General features: G+C 41.9%; 1 protein-coding gene across 14 annotated transcripts in view; it reads right to left on the bottom strand.

The window, feature by feature from the left end:
• Window positions 1-22,346, bottom strand: part of DLGAP1 (DLG associated protein 1) — a 575,006-nt gene that overhangs the window by 74,534 nt on the left and 478,126 nt on the right. For 13 of the 14 annotated variants that reach the window (XM_053244145.1, XM_053244135.1, XM_053244134.1 and 10 more), the window contains one exon: window positions 17,410-17,547. The exons of the other annotated variant lie outside the window; for it this stretch is intronic. In XM_053244145.1, coding sequence (XP_053100120.1) covers window positions 17,410-17,547 — 138 coding nt within the window. The remainder of the gene's footprint in view (window positions 1-17,409; window positions 17,548-22,346) is intronic. 14 annotated transcript variants of the gene reach the window in all.

Genomic DNA, 22,346 nt, shown 5'->3' with positions numbered 1-22,346 from the left:
CTCCTATTCTCACACTATATTATACGCAACAAATTCACCCAGACTAATGGACTTAAATGCTAGATTTCTTTTTTTTTTTTTTTAGGTTTGTAACTGTAATAGTTGCCAATGTATTTTCTTTACAGTTTAAGATGTGTGATGCATTTGAGGGTGGAACAGCTTTAGGCATGGTTTTGGAACCTCCTCTCCTGTCCCCTGAGAGCAAGCAGGAAACAGCTGTATATTCTACACTGCATTTAGCTGTCATCAGTTTTGCTCCTTCCTAAAGCAATGTAAAGTTCAGAACAGCCTCTGCAGATTCAGTTTCCTTTAGGAAAGAGCACTATAAACCTATGCAGGAATTAAGAGACAAAGAGAAGACTTGGGCTTGCAGAATTGCTCTTGAAGACTGGCTACAGTTCAAGAAATGCTAGGATTAAAGTGCACAGTTATTTAAATAGCCCATTAACTTAAACAGAAGTTAAGCATATCCAACTTTTTGTGGACTGCACCCTACTACAAAAACCAATTAAAAAACAGCTTGTTGATGTCATAAATACATCACATCCTAAATACACTAAATAAATACATCCCTGCTAACTTCTTGGCAAAGAGACACCTTTTAACATGGTGATTCTCTTTATGTAGCAAGGAGAGAGTAACTGGCCCTATCCACCTCCAGCACAGTACCTCCAATGACTGTTGCTGGTGTCTATCATATGTTTCTTTTTAGATTGTGACTGAGCCCTTTGGAGACAGGGAGCCATCTTATTTATTTATTATTTCTCTGTGTAAACCGCCCTGAGCCATTTTTGGAAGGATGGTATAGAAATTGAATACACAAATAAATAAATATTTCATAATAATATACAGCACTGACTTTATATCTTGCTTTTCTTTCAAACTATAAGAGGCTTACAATAAAGCATTAACATTTCACAATAAAACACTATCATAAAAACGTGTAAAAATACAGCAGGAAGAAATAACAAAACCAGCACATAAACATATAAATACCAAAAAATATAATTTAGATATTATTATTATTATTATTATTATTATTTTATTTATTTATTCAATTTCTATAGCACCCTTCCAAAAATGGCTCAGGGTGGTTTACAAAGAGAAATAAAACAAATAAGATGGCTCCCTGTCCCCAAAGGGCTCACATTCTAAAAAGAAACATAGAACACACACCAGCAACAGTCACTGGAAGTACTGTGCTGGGGGTGGATAGGGCCAGTTACTCTCCCCCTGCTAAATAAAGAGAATCACCATGGTAAAAGGTGCCTCTTTGCCCAGTTAGCAGGGGTTAGATAGGGAAAGCTTTGTAAAATAAATTCACATTTTAAAATTCCTTTTAAAAACAGTGAGTGGGAGGGCCAGTCAGATCTCCCTAGGAAGAAGTTCCATAACTCTGGAGTGACCACCAAGAAGGTCCTATCCCTGATACCCATTAAAACTATCTCTCCTGATGGTAGGCCTTTTTCCATGAAATAGGGCTTTCATGGAAGGTCTCAGGAATGGCTGGGCAAGTTGATATGGGAAAAGGCAGTCATGAAGATATCTTGGTCCAAGGGTGTAAAGGACTTTAAAGGCTAAATGGGTCCAGAAGCAAATGGGCAGCTAATAGAGTTGGAGCAGGATAGGTGCAATGTATTCCTCCTGGCTTGCCCCCATGAACAAGCTAGCAGTGGCATGCTGAACCACATGAAGTTTCCAAAGGCAGTTTTCAAAGGCAATCTGACATAGAACACATTACAGTAGTCTAGTCTAGAAGCAATCAATGTATGGATAACTGTGGCTTGATCAAACTTTTCTTGTTAGAGATACAAGTGGTGCAACAGACAAAGCTGGTAAATGGCCCTCCTGGCTAAAGCAGTCACATGGGCACAAAAACCTCATTCAGAACAGATTTCCTACATATGACTCTTCTGTCTTGCCTGAATTTCACTTCGGTTTGTCCCCATCCAGAGCAAAACTGCCTCCAAGCCATGGTATAAGGCTTCTGTTGCCTCCCTAGGACTGAATGACTAAAACAAGAAGTAGCGTTGAGTGTCATCAGCATGCTGATGACCCTTCAGCTCAAACCTCCAGATGACCTCACCCAGTGGTTTCACGTAGATGTTAAAAAGCATGGACGACAAGATGAATCCCTACAGCATCTTATATACCAAAGGCCATAGCGAGGATAAGTAGACCCCTGAGCACCATCTTGTGGGACAGACCCTCCAGGTAGGACTGGAGCCATCAAATCCAGTGACCAGTAACCCCAACTCTGAGAGTCTTCTCAGAAGGATACTATGGTAGGATGGTACTGAAACCAGGGTAACCAACATGGTCACACTCCGGTCTCTCTCCTGGCATAGTTTGTCAGCTACAGCAGGGGTTCCCAACCTGTGGCACTTCAGATGTTGCTGAACTACCACTTTCATCATCCCCATCCACAATAAATTGTAGCTGAGGATGATAGGAGTTGTAGTTTAGCAGCATCTGGAGTACCATGGTTTGGAGTACCACTGGATCTAGAGTGACGAAGGCAATTTCTGTCCTATAGCCAGACCTGAACCAAGACTGGAATAGATTGGAGTAATCAGTCTCATCTAGGATTATGCTGGGACAGCTGCTGTTCCCACTCTACGCAAATAAGAGACAGCCAACATTTTAAAAGGTGCTTCTTACCAGCAGGGGTTTCTGCTCTTTGGAAAGTATTTCAAACAGATTGTCTCAGAAATCCTCATGTCAAGGGTGAGTCAGTATTATTATCCCATATTATGACAGGACACAGAGAGAGATATGGCCTGCCAAAGTCAGAAGCAAGATCTGAAATGGCAGCTTATATCTAGACTTGCCAGCCCACCTCCACCCCCGTAATTCCAGGTTTCACCCGGATTTTAAGCATTTCACAATGTGCAGTCACTATTCTGCTCAAAAATTATTTTCAAGCCAATTTACATAATATGCAAATAAGGCACCTGGATTTGGAAAGCCAGAATATGGCAACCCTACTTATAGCTCCCTCTCTTACTCAGCACTCCACATCAGCTCATATTCTTAGCGGGAGACGTAGTTAGACCAATTACAGAAGTCAAGGGTTAGCAGGGAACCTATATGAAATGTGACAAGAACGTTGTTACTCTTCTTCATGGTAGCCTCCTGTGGCAACAACATTGCTTGAAAATACTGTTACTGTCAACTAAAGGGGGCTCACAAGGGATGAAAATCAATCAATGTATCAAATAAAAACATTGTTCTGTGACCAAGCAGCCCAGTCATCAAAAGTGTTGTTACATCACAAATAGTTAGAAATGTACGGGGACTGCATAGAGTGCTTTGGAGAGCAGAGCAGAATACAAGCACCAGCAGAAGCAAGATACAGACACAACTGAAGAGCTGACATGGGAAGGGAAGGAACCAGCTGGCTGCTGTCAGAGAGGAAGGGAAAGGGGAATAGGGATGCTGACAAGCTACTGGGCAGCTGCTCTTCCAATTGCACCATAAGCCAAGCAAAGAGCCTTTGATCTACTGACCAAGCCTGGGCTTGTAGCCAGGAGTCATATCCTTTCTACAGTAGTTGAAGCCTGTTTCCCCTCACCAGCTCTCCTCCTGTAAGCTGATCACAGGACAGACCTTTAATGAAACTTTCCTAATCACTGAAAAAAAATACCTTTTGCTGCTCTGGTTTCCCATCTTGAAACGAGCTGAATAAAAAGACCTGCCCTAAAGTATGTGGTTTATAAACTAGTGACTTCATCTGGCTATGCTACAGTATATGTACAGCTACAATGCCATGCCTGCATAAACAGTTCAATTGTAAGCAGCAAATATGCTAGATAAAAGGCAACTGATTATTGTAGGTAATCTAAATGGGAGTTATAGTTGAATTTTAGAAGATGTAACTTTCAATTCCAGAGAAACACACATTATTAAAAGATTATAATAATCTTATAAGTGATAGTGTGTTTCAAGATAACAATGCCAGCAGTTTTAATAAACATATATAAAGGGTGTGACTCATAGGCTGCCTACACTGAAATCAGCAAGTTAGTACATCTCAGTGGGACTAGGTTAAGTTTAAATAGTCACTGAATGCTGCCAAAGGGAGACCTTTTTGGCCACATACTAAGCTGTACTTCCTGAATGGCACTGCCCAGGAAAAGAAAGGGGAAAGTTGCATGAGTGCTATTGTGAACTGCTTCAGAGGCCACCAGTCAATCAGAGACCAGAGCTGGGCTTATTGTGTTAGGTAAAATAGGAGCATGACATAACAAACAAATTGTTCTAGTAAGAACATCTTATCTTATTATTTATTATTTCTCTGTGTAAACTGTCCTGAGACATTTTTGGAAGGGCAGTATAGAAATCAAATCAAATCAAATCAAATCAAATCAAATCAATAATCAAATAATCAAATAAATAAATAAATAAATAAATAAATAAATAAATAAATTAATCTTCCTATTGTTACTTCACTATCCCTACAACTGGACTAAATTTCATGCACCTCAAACGTTTGCACATCCGCCATCTTGAACTGGAGTGGATAACATCATCACAACCCGCATCACTGAGGTGTCCCTACAGCTGTAGCAAATTTGGTTCAAATTGGTTAGGAAGTTCACAAGTTAGCCCACTTGTGCCTCAAATGTTTACATGTCCACCATCATGAATTGGGGTGGATGACATCATCACAACTTACACCACTGAGGTGTCCTGACATCTGTACCAAATTTGGTTCAAATTGGTTATACAGTCCACAAGTAAGCCCACTTGTGCATCAAACATTCACGCGTACACCATCTTGAATCAAGGTGGATGACATCATCACAAACTAGGCCATTGAAGCATCCCTATGTGTCCCAACAGCTGTAGCAAATTTGGTTCAAATCAGTTATGCGGTTCACAAGTTAGCTCACTTGCACCTCAAAGGTTTACATATCTGCCAGCTTGAACTGGAGTGGATGACATCATCACAAACTGTACCATTGAGGTGTCCCTACAACTGTACCCAATTTGGTTCATATTGGTTCAGGCATTGTGAAGTTGATAGGTGGTGGTGGTGGGGATCACACAAGGACAGACACACACATGGAATGCCGGGTGATCTCATAAGTCTATTGGAAAGTAGGCTAAAATCGTCAGATCAACTGTAAATTGGTCATTAGCATTCTTGAAGGAAGGTCACTAACTAAGGGCATCTCTACACTTAAATGGAGTCATTCCTTCTTTGCTTGGGAAGTGATGGTGAGTGTGTGTGTGTGTGTGTGTGTGTGTTTGTGTGTCTGTCTGTCTGGGGGGAAACTAGAATTTCTAATAAATAATTATCAGAATCCTCACCAATAGGAGTGTACACAGGACCATTTTCGGTGATTCGGTTTGAATTCAAACAGAATTTGAACTGAACTGCTAGTCCATGAACCAGTTTGGTCGAACTGGCTGGAGGTCCATTCCGTTCAATTGCACTGGGTCAAGGGGTGATGCTTGTAAAGGGGAATCCGGTGAGGATTCCTTTTTAAAAGAAGAGGGGAATCCTCCCTATAAAAGGTTTCTATGGGTGGCTGGGGTGGTGGCGGTGAGAGTGCACCTTATAGGTGGCAGCAACTCCTCTGAACCTTGGCACTCCCCCAGCAGCGTGGCCTGTGTGGCAGTGATGTGGTTCTGGTCTCAACGCATCTGCGGAGGAAGGAACCACACCACCACTGCATGGGCCACACTGCTGGGGGGAGCACTGGGGTTTAGAGGAGCTACCACCGCCACCAGTAAGGTGCCTTTTTGCCACCAACCCTGGCCGCCCTTATAAACTTTTTAAAGGCAGGATTCCCCTTTACAAGAATCACCACTTGAACCATCGAACCAGGGCCCAATTACGTTTGAACTCAAATTGGCCACCTTTTTTTGAGGTCAGTTTGGTTTGAGTTTGAAATGGTCAAAATGGGCCTGTTCAAATTGAACCTGGTTCAATTTGAAATGGTTCTGCACACCTCTACTCACCAAACTACAGTTCCCAGGATTTGAAGGAGGAAGCCACGGCAATTAAACTGTTTTTTAAAAAGAGAACCATTATAAATTTGCAGTACTAATATGTCCTAAGAGTACAACTGATGAATAATTCTTTAACTATTCTGTAACACAACATTGCACCCACAGTCCTCAATAAAGACAAGACATGTATAGTTGGATGAACTAGGGCCACTTTATTAATTTAGGTAACATACATCCTGCAATGAGGCAGGAAAATTCAGTGTTGGGATAACCGCACTAAGGGCTAGTCTCACAAGGAGAACTGTCCAATCCCGAGCGACAGACTGGGTGTTAATTCCATCCGGAATGAATCTGGACCGCATAACAGCCACAGGGTGAAACCCCGCTGAGGGGAGGTCAGGCAGCCCCACCCACTCAGGCGGCAAAACACTGAGGGCTGGGTGCCAGCCTGCCCCCGAGTAGGGGCAGATCTCAGCCCAAGGGCCGCAAAACCTGCAAGGGCTGTTCCTCGGCTTGCCTACTCACCTGAAATGGTCCTCCAGTCAAACACCAATTAATATGTTTAAACTGAACCGCACTTATTGGCAAGTGACCAATCAAGAGGTAACAACCTTAAATCAACTTCAGTGAGAAAAAAGACCACACCATGGCCAATCAGGTGTGACCCAAAAAATTCCTAATTGGCCCCAACATTACGAGAGATGAAAGTTTGAGGCAGTGTACAAATTTGATTAAGAAAATAAATAAACATGGTGGTCGGACTTTCCTCACTGAAGTGGGTGGGAGGGAGGACTGCTCTATCTCAGAAAACTGAGACTGAGTGCTGGAGACGACTTCTTAAAATGCTGCTCCAGCATCATTGGCTGGCCCATATCATGTGACGGGTTATAAACATGGCGGCCTCTGTGCTTGCCTCAAGGGGTGGAAAGCACAACCCTGCCCCTCACAATCGCATAAAGTGGCGAGAAGCGGCAAAGGCTGTGAAACTTTCATAAAATTAATCAATAATACTTTCCAGAAAATAACGAAATCAGAGTGCAGCAGAAGTAAACAAAATGCCCCAGACCTTAGTTTTCCCCTTGTCTTTTGAGAAACATTAGCAAGAATAAGAATGCAACTTCCTACCATGCTAACCTCTAAGCACATCTGCTTGCAAATGAGTTCCACTGAACACTCAGTTAAGTCTCTTCAGTGTAAAGCTTCTGTACAGGGCACAAGTACAAAGGCATGAGGTTATTTAGAGGTGGAGGTTGCTTAATTCTGGCATGCACATTCATAAGCTTCCTTCATTAGATACATGAAGTGGACTGAAAAAGGAGGCTGGTATATGTACTGTACATATAGATTAGTGTACCCTGGGGAGTAAAGCAAGTTCACCAAGCAAGACCCGAAGGTAACAAATACAGATCATCTATTTTCTCACCTTGACCTATACAAAAGTAAGGGAGATGGGGTGGCAGCAGATGTCGTTAGATTTCTACACCATGCTTCATTATTTTGAGAGGGAGTTAGGACAAGTTTTCAAGGAAAAGGAGATTTAGTCTAGGGAACAGTTTGCTAGTCAGTTTGCATCAGAAACTTATTTTCCTTTAGTGTACCTTGCATATCCTTGCAACTGTTCTATGGTGTTTTATCTGTAATGTAACTAAGCTAAGAAACACTAGCCTGCGCCCAACTCTGCAACTAGGGTGTTGGAAAAGTCTATGTAAACTTTCTAAGGTGCTTTTGTATATTCCTGCAACCCTGTTCTTAGCAACTGGGGTGCTTTTTAAATAGTATTCTTGTAACCTACTGAGTATTTTTTACCTGTAACTAAAAGCTGGGAAAGCCTCAGACGGAAACAGTCTGTAGTATTTTGATTCCATTTTCTTTCTTTCTTTCTTTGCAATTTTAACCAGCCTCTTTGAGTGCATTTTTAACTCAGGAAAGGAGGGTTGGAAAGAGATTTACTCTGGGGCAAACATGCCTCAACTTGATTGTTCAGTAACTCTACCAAGTTTTCTCATCATGTGTAGGCTGCACGTGGAATATATATATATATATACATACATACATATATATATATATATATATATATATATATAATTTTCCATTGGTAATGAGAAGAATAGTTCCCTGGAATTCCACTCTAATCTTGGTTTTTAAAAAATCTTTGTAATAATGACCCCATTATTACAAAGATTTTTTAAAAACCAGGATTAGAGTGTAATTCCAGGGAACTATTCTTCTCATTACCAATGGAAAATTATATATATATGTGGTGGCAGCGAATCAGCTACTAAGTCCAGGAAAGTTTAAAGGAACAGCCTTTGTGCGTGAAAGAAAGAGAGAGGGTGATTCAGCATTTTCCTTCCCCTCACGTGAGCTTGCTCTAAGACCGGTCTGCTCAACTTCGGTCCTCCTGCAGATCATGGCCTACAACTCTCATAATCCCTGGCTATTGGCCACTGTGGCTAGGGCTTATGGGAGATGTAGACCAAAAACTGCTGGGGGCCCTAAGTTGAATAGGCCTGCTCTAAGACAAAGGCTGGATTAAATCCGCTACAGAATCAAAATATAGTACATGAGAAATGCGTAGTATGCCACACTTACATGAGACATCCTCCTTATGCTCCCCATTAAAAATAAATCAGAATCTCTGTTCCATATAAAATATTTATTATGGCCACTGACCAGTATACAGAATTTCTGTATGATTTTTTTGCTTCAATTAAACATCTGAAACATTAGAAGTAACATTTGAGAGAATCTGAATATCCAGCCTGGATTTTAAACTTATAATATTGCTGATATTATTCTGGCATTTTGGACTTTTGAAAGAAAAAAATACATTTCCTGCTAAGGGCAAATCACATCTCACAAGATACACAATGGTATCAGTTCTAAATGCTCAGATAGCTCAGTTGCTAATACTGTGTTTCATCATGTCTCTTGAAGGTCACACAAGACACTGCTAGTCCAAAACAAAATATATCTGTATTCCAAATGCTCCAAGCTTGTTTCAATCCTTCCTTCTAAATTTTTTCCCTGCTCATAATATATTATAAAAAGAATCAAGTACAGGCTTGGCATAGTGTAGGATTTCATATGATTCATACAGTAAGTATCTTTTTAGGAGTGGGTGTCTGTGTGAATTATATGTTAGGTGTAAACTTCATGTTGCACTCCATTTGCTGTCTTGGTGTAAAAAGAAAGTCGATGCAGCAGAATGTTTTGAAGTTCTTTATCATGCATTTCCCCATCTTTTTTTTCTTTGAGAAAATTGCTAGAATAAGAAAAATAACTGAACGTTGCAGATATATAGTTAGAGGCAGAGGATGACATACTGAGCAAAAATACGTCAGCCCAGTAATTTTGCATGCACCCAAATTGTGCAACTATGCAAACTGCATAAATGTTACACAAAAATAAGCCAATTGGAAATAATGGTCTTACTTTTGTGTAATGTCATTTGCATAGTTTTTACATTTGCACAACCTGTGTGTGCATGCAATGTTACTGGCTTGACATATCCCTGTGAAACATGTCAGCAACAATTCTTAGAGAGACAGACCTGCCTACTGTTCCATTATGGCATCAGGCCAATTATTGTGCATATTTTGACTCAGCCAGAAGAAGAAGGAGCAGTAATCTGTCACCTTCAACTCAGCATATCACATTATATTAGAGATTATATTAGAATATTAGAGATTATAGGAGAGAATGGGGAACACACACTTGTGAGCACTGGATGTCTCTGAAGTCTTTTTGTCATGGACCTCAATGCACATTGTGGCCTGATCAGTCCTGCTTCCTTTTTTCATCATTTATAGTGACTGGGGGAGGAGGGAGAGTGAGTGCTCCCCTGACACGTTGCCTGTTTTTGTATAGCTCAAGGCCTCTTCAGATTAATGAAATGAATATTTTCCGCCAATTGAATCTTCTATGATTACGGAGACCCCCACATTCAAATTAATAAGACAGCTCCTAGTTCATTTAGTGTGCAGCATGTCAGCCATAGTTCTTAGAGAGACTGTTCTTAGAAAGGCAGTTCATTTATTCTACCCCACATACAGACAGTGAGATAGGCTGCTGAGGAAGTGTGCAAGCCTGAGGCCTGCTCCTACCCACAGTATCTCAATGGATAACATAGGTTCTAAATTTGGAGGCTTGAACTGTCTTTCCTTCACCTAGAGAGGAGCAAAAAGTGTGCTATGGGGGAAATTTAATGAAATTCACAAGTCTGTACTAGGGGTGTGTATGAATCAATTTTTGTGATTCGATTTGAGCTTGAATCAAATAAAAAAAAGCGTAAATTGATTCGTCGAGGGCAGCCGACTTGACTGGCTGCTCTCGACTAATCAGCCTAGAATCACTTGAATTGATTCGAGTGATTTGATCGCCATTTTGAGGCCAATTTTCCCCACAAAAATGGGCCTCAAAATGGCACTCTCCCCCCCCCCGAGAGAACTGATTTACCAATTGGGATTGTAGACCAATTGGTAGGTAGACCAGCCCTCTGCTCTGGACTTAGTGTGTCAGCCCACTTCAGAAGACTGGTCTACTCAAAGGAGGTAGCTTGGAAGACATTGTAGAACTGGAAAAGGTGAAGAAGAGGACAACCAAGATGATCAGGGGCCTAGAGCACCTTCCTTACAAGGCAAGACTATAACACTTTTTATAGTCATAACAAGGCTTTTTAGTTTAGAACAAAGGCGACTTACCAGAGACATTATAGAGGTTTATAAAATTATGCATGGTGTGGAGACTGTGGATAGAGAGATTTTCTCCCTCTCTCACAACACTAGAACTAGGGATCATCCAATGAAACTGATTGCTAGGAAATTTAGGACCGGCAAAAGGAAGTACTTTTTCACACAGTGCAAAATTAATCTATGAAATTCTCTGCCACAGGATGTGATGATGTCCCAGCTGGATGGCTTTAAAAGGGCCTTAGACAAATTAATGGAGGACAGGTATGTCAATGGCTACTAGTCTTGATGCTTCCAGGCTCAGAAACAGGATGCCTCTAAATATTAGGGGAGCAACAGCAAGAGAGAGGGCATTCCCTCCTTTCTTGCCTGTGGGCTTCCCAGACTTTGAGTGTGGACTCCTCCCCTGCCCCCGATCAGAACTGCAAGTTAAGCATCATCCCCTTGTTACACACCATGACACATGCAGTGTTTTTAACACGTGAGTTCTTGAGGGCACAGACAGCAACTGAACTCACAAGAATGTAAAAAAATAAAACAGATATATTGATGCAAATATGCATTAGCAGAAACATTTCAACATGCATTTTAACATATGCCCATCCCACATATTTTTTGCCCTCCCTGCTCTGTCTCTAAAGCAGAAGTCACGCTCGGCCACGTGGCACAATGTGGGCCGGCAGCATGGTGCAGCAACCATACCACCCACCCAGGACAGACTAAAGAGGATTTGGGCCCCTCAGGTCAGAGCGCCTCTGACTGGACTAGATAGTCCTGGGGCCGGATTAGCAGGGTTATGCTTATGTTCTTTTCTTACCCGTGTACCACTAATCTATTCACTCCAATCCAATACACTATTCAATCCAATACACTGTCCCTCCATTTATTTTTTTTATTTAGCATATTTTTATACTGTGCTAAACTCATGTCTCCGAGCAGTTTACAATGTAACATAAATTAAAACAAGAATTAAAACATTAAAACAATTTAAAACAATAACAGATCCTATTAATCTAATTTAAAGCCTGGATGAATAAATGTGTCTTCACAGCTCTTCTAAAAGCTGCCAGGGATGGTGAGGCTCTTATCTCCAGAGGGAATGCATTCCAAAGACTCTGGGCGGTAACTGAGAAGACCCGTCCATATGCTAGTGGTTGTTGCTGGTGTCTCTCATTCCCTTGTGCTTCTTTTTAGGTTGTGATCCCCTTTGGGACAGAGAAGCATTTTCTCATTCTTTTCCTCATCCATCTTTCCTATGTAAAGTGTTCTGTGATTTTTTTGGTGCCAAAACACTGAGCAGAAATATCAGGTCCATCCATTTGTTATGCTTTCAATATGAAGTATAAGTTGCTTGTCAGAAAGGCATGGAGTTCAGAGAGTTATGTCCGAATAAAATTAGTCAGTACTAGCTGACCCTGCACAGAACATCTGTGCGCTCTTTGGGGCCGGCGGTTACCTCTCCCCGCCACTTCTGCCCCAGTCCCTGCTTCTGGGCCCAGCCACCTCTCCTCCCCACTGCCACTTCTTTCCCCCCTCCTGGGCCTTGCCTCCACGGCCGGGCCCACCACCTCTGGCCTCCATAGCCAGGCGGCGGCGGCAACCAATCCTCCTGGGTGCGCCTCAGCCAATCAGGCGTGTCTGCCACCCAGCCAATCAGCTGGGCTCTGGGACGCACATTCCAAGGCACACCCAGGAGAATTAATATAATAGATTCAAAGCACCATTGAAATTAATTCGACATGTTAGTTGTGACTAACTTAGGTCACAACTAACATAGGAAAGCTAACTTTTTAGGTTAAGCCGATATTGACTGGACAGCAATCCAGTGTCTTTTCTCATCCTGGTTATTTTATTTATTTATTTATTATTTTTATATTTATATCCCGCTCTTCCTCCAAGGAGCCTCGAGCAGCATACATGGTTATGTTTATCCTCACAACAACCCTGTGAGGTAAGTTAGGCTGAGAGATAAGAGACTGCCCAGAATCACCCAGTGAGTTCCATGGCTTAATGGGGATTTGAACTTGGTTGTCCCCAGTCCTAGTCCAACACACTAACCACGTACAGGTGAATCTCATGTAAAAGAATCACATGGGAAAGGGCCTTGACATGTGTGCCATACTTCTCTTACCTAATGAATCTGGGTACAGGCAAGCAAGTCATATTTATTAATCTCCAGCAAGAACTCAAATAAGATTTCATCAGCCTTTGGCATTGCTACAGCTTCTTTGCCAGATTTAGAGCAGCTCCAAACATGACACTTTAAGGCTTCATGAGTAAATCCAGAAAGTAGCGTGTGTGTGAGTGTGCACATGCATTGCAGTGCCAGCCCAAGACATTTTGCTACCTGAAGCGGAGCACCACCTGGCACCTCCCTCTCTTCCTTTTCCTTTCTCCTGCGATTAAAACCACAGTTTCATGTCCTGCTTTCAAAATTTTAGTATTTCCTTAGATTTTTATTAAACCGTTGCCTCTCCTTTATATCTGTGTAGGAAAATCAAGGATTCCCACTTGGTTATCTCTGTATACACATGTAGCGGCATAGGGAGCTTGCCTGTGGCTGCAGGATGAAGTCCTGCTGGCAGCTCCCCTGCCCTTTTGATTTTCAATTGTGTGTGCTTTGAGTGTGCGCTCCAAGCTATGCCCCTGCGTCTGATGTCAGATGCAGGGAGTGTGGCCAATACCCGGGACAGGGCCAGTTATCCCCGGCAGAATTTCCCCAGTCAGCAGTTTGTTGAATCATTGAGTGGGAGCTCAATGATGTCCGGAGGCAGCGAAAGGAGCTTTCAGTAAACGATTCAACGAACTGCTGACTGGAGAACCTCTGCAGGGACTAACTGGCCCCATCCCTGGTATTGGCCATGCCCCCTGCATCTGACACTAGACGCAGGGGGCATGGTGGCTACTGCTTGGGAGAGGGTCTGTTCAGACCTTCCCCCATCCTCCCCAGTCAGTGTTTCATTGAAATGGTGACTGACTGAGCTCCCCCGCCCCAGCCCAACTAGCGTTCCAATGAAACACTGGCTTGGGAGGAGAGAGGCATGCCTCATGCTGCCAGTCAGAGAGCACTTCATTCACCAGCTGGGTGTAGGAGAAGGCAAGGGGGCTCCCTGGCGGAGGGTGAGGAGCTACCTGGATCATCGCAAGCCCGTGGTCTCTCAACTGAGCAGGCGTGCCTCACAGTTGGCAGAAGATGCTGGCCTTGTAATTGGCAAAAAAACAAACAAACCCATGGAGGTTCGGCACGACGGGTGCAGGGTGGCTGCTGGAGCCCCCCATGCCATTTGGAAGCCATTGGCCGGGGCCCCAAGGTCTGGGGGTTAGAGCGCCTGTGGGGATGATGCTTAATTTGTGCTGGTGGGGGGGGGGGCTCCAGAAGAGGCCTCCAAAGGTCTTTAGGTCCAGGCTCCAAACTTACTGTACCTAGGTGCACCTCTGCATGTAAGGATATGAAAAGATCACTTACAAGTCAGTAAGCAAGCAAGCAAGCAAGCGTAACAAATGCTGCAAAACCTCACTGCTAGAAGAGGCCCACTTCACCCTGCTTCATGGCAGGATGACCAGCCCTATTTGCATGTGTATAAAGTAAATGTTTTCAAAAGCAGGGTATGATCTGGTAGCTGGGATTGGCCTTTCATCGCTGCCACATATGCATATATGGTGGAAAACAAATTTGCCACTGCATAATATTCGCAGAAGCCTTTCTTCTAGGCTAGGGAAACTGAGTATATCCTGCTGAAACAAACTCCAGTATCCCAAGCTGCGCTGTTAAAATTCTTCAAAAGAATGGCACCACCCTCTAGTGTTCAATGTCTATTACTACTTCATTATTCACAGCACCTAAAAATACTAAGATAAAAACAGGTTAAGGCATTGATAGGCAAAGAAAAAAATAAAAATCAGAATCACTTTCAAGTGTTTGGGACAGCCCTTAAAAATAATAAGCCACCTATGACCAAACTGAACTGATAGCATGCTTAGAATTAATATCAAGTTGATCCTTCTCATTCTCTGCCTTTAAAAGTTTTGTAAAATCAGAACGGAACTGGAGAACAAAAAAAAGCTTGAGTAGGGTGAAAAAACCTTGTACCTAAAACATGTAGCATGATCCACTCTAATAAAATTAATAAGAATTCCCAGAAGGCCACCTTTGTTCTCACACCAGTCACAGAACCAAAATATGATTATATAAGAGTCTGCATTCAGGGAGGGTATGCGCCAGTTTGATCCATTTTTGGTCTTCTCCGTTACTGGAAACAACTCAAAAACAATTAATTTATTTGCAAGAAGGTCCTAGAGTTAGTGTAGAACTGTACCATTTTGTAATCTATCTATAGCAATTTCTTAATTGCCAGTGTGGTGTAGTGGTTAGATTGCTGGACTAGGACCGGGGAAACCAGGTTCAAATCCTCATTCAGCCATGATACTTGCTGGGTGACTCTGGGCCAGTCACTTCTGTCTCAGCCTAACCTACTTCACAGGGTTGTTGTGAGGAGAAACTTAAGTATATAGTACTATCTATCTATTTATTTATTTATATTATTATTCAGGCTCTAAATATCCATTTAGAGGAGCTACAGTTCAGTGGCAGAACACTTCCTATGCATTTAGGGTTCTATCCTTGGTATCTCCTGATTAGATTAGATTAGATTAGATTAGAGTAGAGAGAAGGTGATACTTGAGAACCTGAGAGAGCCACTACCAGCCAGAGAAGGCAATTCTGGACTAGACGACCAAGGGTATAAGGCAGCTTCATACATTCAGGATACTTAATTTAGAGTAGGCTCTCAAATTCACATGGCCTGGCATGGAGTATACCGGGCTTAATTTGTGCCAGGGCTCAGTCCAAGCATCTGTTTTCAGCATCCAGGTTCAGCTTAAAACATATGAAGGAGGAAGAATAGATTACAGTGTCACTGAAGAGCTGCAGAGCACATTTTCTGCTGTACCAAATAACTAGAGAGAGTTGCTTCTGTGACCATAAAGAGGGTTGCCATTTTGTTCTCCTGAAATGCACTGGGAGTGCATGTAATTCCCAGCATATTCTGGGAGAAAGAAATCGTTGGCAGGAGCTGGCTGCTAGGAAGAACAGTAGCACTGGAAGCATTGCTGCAGCTGCCATTTGCAGAAGCACAGTATTTTCGATTTTGAAAAGGAAAGAAAATATATGTAAGCCCCCCCACCCTAATCATGGTACTTTTGTGAGTCCCCATAAAGCTATCAAAAGGTTCCTCCATTTTTGCTGCAAAACAGGTGTTATTTCAGGTCAGCACTAAAAGTGGCTCACCTATTAGGTGGATGAAGAAGCTTTGTTTTCCTATCAAATATTATTCTCCCATGAATGGAAAGGCTTTTGATTGTGACCTACATTTATGGATTTTAAAATTTAAAATAATGCATCACAGATGAGGAATCTGGGAGCAGATTTTGTTATTGTCACTGAAGCATCACTTCTGAATACTGTGTGATGATGCATAAAGCTAAAAGAACAAAATGAAAAATTACCATGTTTTCAGTTTAAAGGTAAAGGTAAAGTTGTGCCGTCGAGTCGGTGTCGACTCCTGGTGACCACAGAGCCCTGTGGTTTTCTTTGGTAGAATACAGGAGGGGTTTACCATTGCCATCTCCTATGCAGTATGAGATTATACCTTTCAGCATCTTCCTATATTGTTGCTCCCAATATAGGTGTTTCCCATAGTCTAGGAAACATACCAGCGGGGATTCGAACCAGCAACCTCTTGCTCCCTAGGCAAGTTACTTCCCTGCTACACCTCTTAGATCCCTACTTAATACTGTGAGGCTGTTTTCACAGGCAGCCTAATCCAGGCTAGATAAGCCATTTAGATAAGCCTAGATAAGGTTAGGCTGTGTGTGAGAACCATCAGGTTTGGGTCCAATACCAGCAGAGCAGTGCCACCTAGCCTGGCTTTTTAGCCTGGCTTTTAATCAGGCTTAAGGGCACCAGCTTCTTCAATTCAATTCAATTCAATTCAGTTCAGTTCAGTTCAGTTCAGTTCAGTTCTTTCATTAAACTCAGATCCCTGATCATGTGCGAGTTTGGTCTGCTTCCAGCTTGGTCACACACTGAGATGAGTGTCTAGAGCGCCTATCTCCTGGGGGGATCTCCAAAACCATGCTTGGCATGTGATGCATTGTGGAATACTTGGAGGTTGGGGTGCATTGTCCTGCCCTCTGGAGTTGTGTGCTAGTCGGCATAGCACTGCTCGTCTGGGAGCGTGGTCCTCACTCCCAATAACATGTGTGTGATCATCAGGGGGAAAGTAAGATTTGTGCAGCCTCCCCCCACCCCAGCTTGGTCGTGTGAATAGCCTCAGTGATCTGTTTCACAAATAACCCAATAGAGGAGGTTTTGTCTTTTAAGAACCTAATGCAGTCTGTACATAAACTATACCCTGTATATCAACTAACCCCACTTACATATCCTGCCTATGCGTAATCTTCCTAAAATCAAACACTCTTTCAAACTTTCACTCCACATTCACATTTTCCAGGAGCTAGAATTTGGGCTACAAAAGAGAACACAGCTCAGGAACTATGGCATTGCTTCCTGTAATCTGCATGTAATATACAGCTAATAATAATAAACATGAAGAACACCAACAAAAGACAGGAAATCTCTTTTTCACCTTATACCTAATGTATAATCTGTATTTATATCATACTGAAGACAGTTCAGCAACAGTATGCATTCCTCTGCTACTTGAGTATCTCATCTACATGATCAGAAGGCTCTTACACTGTACATGATTTTTATGAGCATGTTGTTGGGCCCTGAGTAGGATGCTGCTGTGTTGATAGCCCAAAGGAAGTCTTGTAGCCGTTCCAAAGGTAGCTGTGCTCTCTACCTCCCTTTGCAGAATGTCTCCTTCCTCTACTGTACTTTTTGAAACAAGAGATTGGGAAAGGGGCATGGATAGAAAAAAAACAAAGAGACTGAACTTAAAATTGGCACATGTGTTGGGAAAAAGTTTAGGATTAGTTAGCCAAGTCCATCAAGATTTACTCAGAAGATAATCTCTGGACATTTAAGCATCTATACTGCCATTCACTGGGCCAAGGAACTTCTATCATCCCTTTGTGCTCAATTGCATTCTTGTCTCTTCTCCTAGCCCCTCAATGCAAATCTGTATACTTAAGATTACTTAAGCTATTTCTGACACTCTTTCAGCTGTCCTGTTGTACTTGGAGTTAAGGTGTCTAAAGAATATAAACAGCTTAGAGAACAACTTTTTGTATAAACTGCTTTGAGAAATTTTGTTGAAAAGTGGTATATATATATTCGTAGTAGTAGTTTGTCAACAGGATGAGCCAAACACATAGCCTGCCAGCCTGTGGGTGTGTACTAGGATGAACTCTATTTGATAGTTCCCACCCTTAATCTTCTACACAAAAGTACATACTGCCAGCTACAAAAACTGAATTGTTTTGTTAGGATAGCAACTTTTCCTATTCAACATTTTATTGTCAAACTGCCAGTGTGAGAGACCAGGTGTTTGGGATTAATATGTATACTCTCAACAAAAAGAGCTTTTATTGCACAAAAAAAGAAAACCTAAAAGCTGGTAAACATAAAACGCTTCCCTGTAACACACCATCCATAGTTAAATAAACAAATGAGCACAGATGAAAACCTCCTCCGTTCTCCAGCTGTTTTAATTCCAGCTGGGGAAAGGAGGTGGTTTTCATCTGTGCTCATTTGTTTATTTAACTATGGATGGTGTGTTACAACGAAACGTTTTATATTTACCAGCTTTTAGGAGGTTTTTTTGTGTAATAAAAAGTCTTTTTGTTGAGAGTTGGAGTTAATATGCGCATTGCATCACTGACATATTAACGTAATACGTATATTAAGTTTGACAAAAGGAAAATGTTTATCTTCTTCTTTTGTTGGTATATTTGGCCAATTCCTCTGATTTCTAGTATGCTTGTTTTGTTCTAGTTCATGTTCTAGTACTTTATTTTTATTTTATTTTTATCCCACCCTTCTTCGAAGCAGCTTTGGGCAGTTCACATGTCCTCCTATCCTCACAACAACCCCGTGAGATAGATTAGGCTATGAGATTGCCACTGGCCTACCGTTACCCACTAATTTTCATGATCAAGTAGCGATTTGAGCTCAGGTGTTCCCAGCTTGTCCAACACATTAAACTTAAAAGTTGACACTTTAACCTTAAATTGTATGTAACGTTGTCCAATACAACACTGACGCAGATATATCTGTGATAGAGAAAAACACCATTATCTGACCTGCCTATTCCTCTTAGAAAACATGTAAAGGAATTAATCAAGCATGAAACATAGTTATAAAGCCATTATCTTTCAGAAACTATATGGTCTTCAAACCATCATTATAGCAACTAAAGGCTTAACCCACATCACTTTACAAAAATACCATATCCATCTTAAGACCAGTGTTATGTAATGAAATTCACAACTGTACCAGAGAGCAAGAAAAAGATATTCATCTGTGGTAAGCCACAGTCAATAGGAGCAAGTATGACAGTGCTGATTGCACAACTGCTTGTTCCTGCAGCATCAGGGCTACCTTAGGAGTCCACAACAGCCCCAATGTAGTGCATAGGGGTGCCATACTATTGCTAATAAGCCACACATTTTTTTTCTCCCTAGCTCACTGTAGGCAGTGCACACAACGAACAGCCAAGATCAACTTGGTGTCTCCTTCAAGTAGGCATACTGGGCAACTGCCCAGCTTGCCCATCCCTGTAAGTAAGTCCCACTGAAAGAAATGGACCTTACTCCAAAGTAAACCTATTAAGGAGGGAGCCAATTTTCTGCTGTGATGAGTAGGAATGTACCTCCTGCATGTTTCATTAAAAAAAAGGTAGGGGAGGAGGAGGAGGAAAACAATCATGGAACATGGCCACCAGATTGACCGTGTGAGAAAACAAGAATGCAGTTAGCAGGAGCGGTACTTGGGTGGATTTGTTTTGATTTACAGAGCTATGTAGCTGCTTGTAGTTTCAAAACACAGTAACAGCATTCACTTCAGAAGTATAATCTGATTCTCTTTATTTCATTGTCAAATCCATAATTGCAGAAGCATTTTCACACTTCTTTACAATAAGGGCCTCCCCATCTGTCTAAAGACAGTGAAAACACTTTCTTTAACAGGAAATAAATATTTTATTTGAAAGCTTTTGCTTCTGCCTGCCCTAGATGTTACACAACATCTTAAGAACACATTTTTTCCTAAACACAACATATTTGCAAAAGCTCATTTGAAATTGAAAGATATCAACATGCATTTCTTTGCTATCTCAATGCTTGAAACTGTTTCATGAATCAGAATCAACCATGATTTTAAATGCTGACATTACACGAAATCATTATTATGATTTTAAATGCTGACAAAAATAAAGAACACACAAGAACATTTGCCCACACCTTATACTTGTACCTTCTGAAGATATCTGAAAGATATTAATTACTATAATGTGTGTGTGCGTGCACACACACACAGACACACACTGCATAGTAATCTCATATATTGAGATAAGGTAGGCAGCAGACACACCTGAGTTCTTGGGATTGTGTGAGGCAGAAGCATTCCTGACCTCTGCATGCCTAAATGGGTCTAGATTGTACAATGTATTATTAAATACACTGGCTTACAATATAGTGCACACACTATCCACAGAGGGGAATATGCTCACGTGGCTTCCACTGCAGCTGTGTGCCTGTCCCTTTGTTAGAGTGAATGGGCTCTCAGCTGATGCAGAAGCCATGTGGGCCCATCTCCCTTCAGTGGATGGCACACTGAACACCACAGTAAGCCACTGTTCCAGGTCTTCCATGCTAGGCAGCTATTATTTATGTTAAACCCTCAATGGGTTGTGGGTTAACTTTATATCCCAGAGGACTTATATCCCATTTTGTTAACTTTATATCCCATTTTGTGCAACAACTAAGAGGTTTTTAATTCTGTAATGTTTTCCTTGAGGACATGGTCACTGGCACTCCAGTATACAATATGCCCAAGTATCATGTAGTAACTCTGCATGGTTTGGTTGCTGTGGATGAAACAGTTCCTTGGATAACTTTGTATTCCAGGCATGAATAGCTTTTCCTATCAGGATACAAAGTTACCCCAAGCCCATTTACCCCAGTACAATTTCTGCTGTAGGACTGCTTGGACAGAGCACATTCACAGTTGATTCACACCGGTTCTGTTTTCCTTGGTAACAGATTGATGGCCAACCAAGCACCATGACCTGCCAGTGGGTGGGGAGCACAGGAAATCATTAATCTTTCTGGATTACAGCCAAAACAAAACTGGAGTAATAAGCTGGACCACTTAATCCACACAACCACCAACTAACAAGTGGCCAGTGACACTGTTTAAATGTCTGCTGGATGTTGCTGGCACTGCTGGCTTTATTATGTCATTGAGAGACTACACCACTTGGAAAAACAGATCTCCTCAAATAAGATGGCACTTGTTCCTCACTGAAGTTGAAAAACAGTGGATTGATGGACAAATAAGAAGAATTATGCACATCCATTGTCTAAACCCATCCATCAATTGCCTCCATGAACCAGGGGCATTGCTAGGTACTTAAAAGACCTTTGGTCTGGGCAGCAGGTTTATACTAATAGAAAATGCTTTTGGAGTGAAGGGAGAGATGTGAAAATTGCCCCCATTATCCACACATAGTCTCCTGTGCAAAGGAGCCTTTCACATAGGGATGCTGAAGGCTCCCTGCAGATGCACAGCCCTCCTACACCAGAAGGCTGCAGCTCATGTCAGCCAGTTTGTTTCCAATGTCCTGGTTCCTGGTTGTAGATGTCGTGGGATACATATTATAGATAACAACAATGTGGATGTCCATGATGACAGGAACAATATATTTTCATGATACCTAATGACGATTAATCATACATTTATTTATTTTTTTAAAATTTTATTTTATTTATTGTTTATTTTTATTTTATCAAATCTGTATACCGCCCCAAACTTTCATCTCTGGGAAGTTTACAATAACATAAAACCAGTTAAAAACATATACAAAAACTTAAAAAAAATTTAACAGTTTAAAAATAACCAGAAATTAAAACCCAAAAATGATTAGGAAGCTGAGGAAGCTTGGGCGAAAAGATGGGTTTTCAGTTGTTTTTTTGAAAATTGCCAGGGATGGGGAGGATTGTATCTCAGCAGGGAGCGCATTCCACAATCTCGGGGCAATGACCGAGAAGGCCCGTCTCTGTGCAGCCACCAAACGAGTTGGCGGTAACTGGAGACGGACCTCCTCAGATGACCTCAATGGGAGGTGGCTTGTAATGAAGAAGACGCTCTCTTAAATACCCAGGGCCTAAGCCGTTTAGGGCTTTGTAAGTTATAACTAGCACTTTTTATTTTGTCCGGAAACCTATGGCAGCCAGTGTAACTCCATCAGTAAAGGAGTAACATGGTCTCTCCGAGATGACCCAGAGACCAACCTGGCAGCCGCATTCTGTACCAACTGAAGTTTCCGGACTACATACAAAGGCAGCCTCACGTAGAGCGCATTACAAAAGTCAAGGCTGGAGGTTACCAACAGATGTACCAGTGTTTTGAGGTCGTTGATCTCAAGAAACGGGCACAGCTGGCGTATCAGCCGGAGCTGATAGAAAGCACCCCTGGGCACCGCCTCAACCTGAGAAACCAGGGAGAGG

The sequence above is a fragment of the Hemicordylus capensis genome, chromosome 4 (genome assembly GCF_027244095.1).
Source record: "Hemicordylus capensis ecotype Gifberg chromosome 4, rHemCap1.1.pri, whole genome shotgun sequence".
Taxonomy (NCBI): domain Eukaryota; kingdom Metazoa; phylum Chordata; class Lepidosauria; order Squamata; family Cordylidae; genus Hemicordylus; species Hemicordylus capensis.
The sequence above is the reverse complement of the archived record's forward strand: the minus strand, read 5'-3'. Positions and strand labels throughout refer to the sequence as shown.